The sequence below is a fragment of the Atta colombica genome, unplaced genomic scaffold, assembly GCF_001594045.1.
Source record: "Atta colombica isolate Treedump-2 unplaced genomic scaffold, Acol1.0 scaffold55, whole genome shotgun sequence".
NCBI classification, from domain to species: domain Eukaryota; kingdom Metazoa; phylum Arthropoda; class Insecta; order Hymenoptera; family Formicidae; genus Atta; species Atta colombica.
In genome coordinates this window covers 562,481-564,157 of record NW_017259545.1, presented here as the reverse complement: position 1 = coordinate 564,157, position 1,677 = coordinate 562,481, and the positions used below count along the sequence as shown (strand labels likewise).

Below are 1,677 nucleotides of genomic sequence, written 5' to 3'. Positions count from 1 at the left end.
TATATATATATATATATATATATATATGTATGTATGTGTGTATATAATACATATATGCATATATATACGATTCGTACTTGTTCTCTATGTAAAACACGCAGCAGCGAAATAGCAAAATCCGCCGATCAGTGACGCGCACAAAGCAGGTGTTTGATTTGTTCTCATTTGTTGTCGCAGAATCTGACTTTTTGCAACATAGCGAGCCATCCTTCATGGAAACGACAACGATCGAGGTGGATCCTGTCACTCAGGAAAGGTACATACGAATTATGATCTTTTTTCTCTTTTTTTTTAATATATCAAGGACAGGTACGTTATTATTATCTCTTACAATGACAAAAACAGATATTTTTTTATTTTTATCACCCGGTCACGACGCTGTTCGTTTCAAAAATTATTCAAAACTTTTTCCTCGCGCTATATACAATAATCACGGCGCATGAAAAAATCATAAAATTGAAAAAACTTACATATAGATAAATGTAATCTAAAAAAAATCGTCTCTTGCAGTATAACGACAACCACGCGAACGGAAACGAGAACGATATCATCTATGGGAACTGATGGCACGGACGATTTGCGAGAATCGATGCAGAAGATCATGGACACGTTCATGTCGGAAGAGAGGAAGGATCATTAAGAGTAACGCATATTCCACCTTTCGAATTTGCAATAGAAAGAAAAGAAGAAATTGTCGTCGGGTTCTCGACATCGATCCCCTTGTCGATTATTAGATCCTTTACCTTTGAAGAGAAACACTTTAACTGGCCCTCGGACTTGTCCTTGGACATTGAACGAAGAATTTACGATCATTCTAGGACCGGAAGCGTATGAAGATGCTAGCTCTTTCGGGATGCTATCTCCCTCAAACCACACAAAACATGCACAATGATTTACTATCATGCTCATGGCCTATGCTTCGAGTTTGCTTACCTTTCCGTTCCGCTCGGTTGCCTTATCTCTTTGCGTTCGTCGGAATCTCGCAATCGAAGATGAATAATGATGATGATGATGATGATGATGATGATGATGATGATGATGATGATGATGATGATGATGATGATGATGTATTTGCGTATGTCGTTGCTAGTCCGATTAGCCGATTCGCGCTAGTCTTCACTATGCCAACCCGTCCATGTATGTGCTTTTTCGTGTTGTTTGAAGATATAATGCGAAATGGAAGGGAAAGTATCAAGTGTGGAGACGATGGGGCATGTCGAGAAGAAACACGAAAAAAGCGGGAACGCAACAAGATAAGATCGAATGAGCTATCTGCTGATATCAGCAATCGTCTAGATCAATAAGACTCGCGAGAATAGTCCGTTTAAGCTTTAGGATGGTTATACATCTCTCTATCCGCGCGCAATATATCGCTTAATAGATCGGCAACACACACACACACACATACACACACACACACACACACATACACATATACACATATATATATATATTCTTCATTAACACTTTCGGCGGTGGACATTTGACGAAGTTTTTGAAAACGGAAATAAGGAAATTTCTTATTGTTACTCGATTCAAGTCACAGTTCAGGCATAATAAAAAAAAAACGAGCCGTGAGAGATATCGGATCATCGCGCGCACCGGCCATGTTGATTTGATTAACAGTGAGAAATATTTTTATGCATCGGAACACATAATGTATAAATTTAACTTGTT

The 1,677-nt window shown here is 38.5% G+C and overlaps 1 protein-coding gene across 12 annotated transcripts in view; it reads left to right on the top strand.

Annotated features, from left to right (window-relative positions):
- Window positions 1-655, top strand: part of LOC108691889 (microtubule-associated protein futsch-like) — an 85,115-nt gene extending 84,460 nt beyond the window's left edge. For 9 of the 12 annotated variants that reach the window (XM_018199830.1, XM_018199829.1, XM_018199828.1 and 6 more), the window contains one exon: window positions 178-250. In XM_018199830.1, coding sequence (XP_018055319.1) covers window positions 178-184 — 7 coding nt within the window. In that variant the 3' untranslated portion in view covers window positions 185-250. Of the gene's footprint in view, window positions 1-177; window positions 257-510 lie in introns of those variants that run through there. The other 3 variants (XM_018199836.1, XM_018199834.1, XM_018199826.1) reach the window with 1 other exon arrangement.
- The last annotated feature ends 1,022 nt before the right edge of the window (window positions 656-1,677 follow it).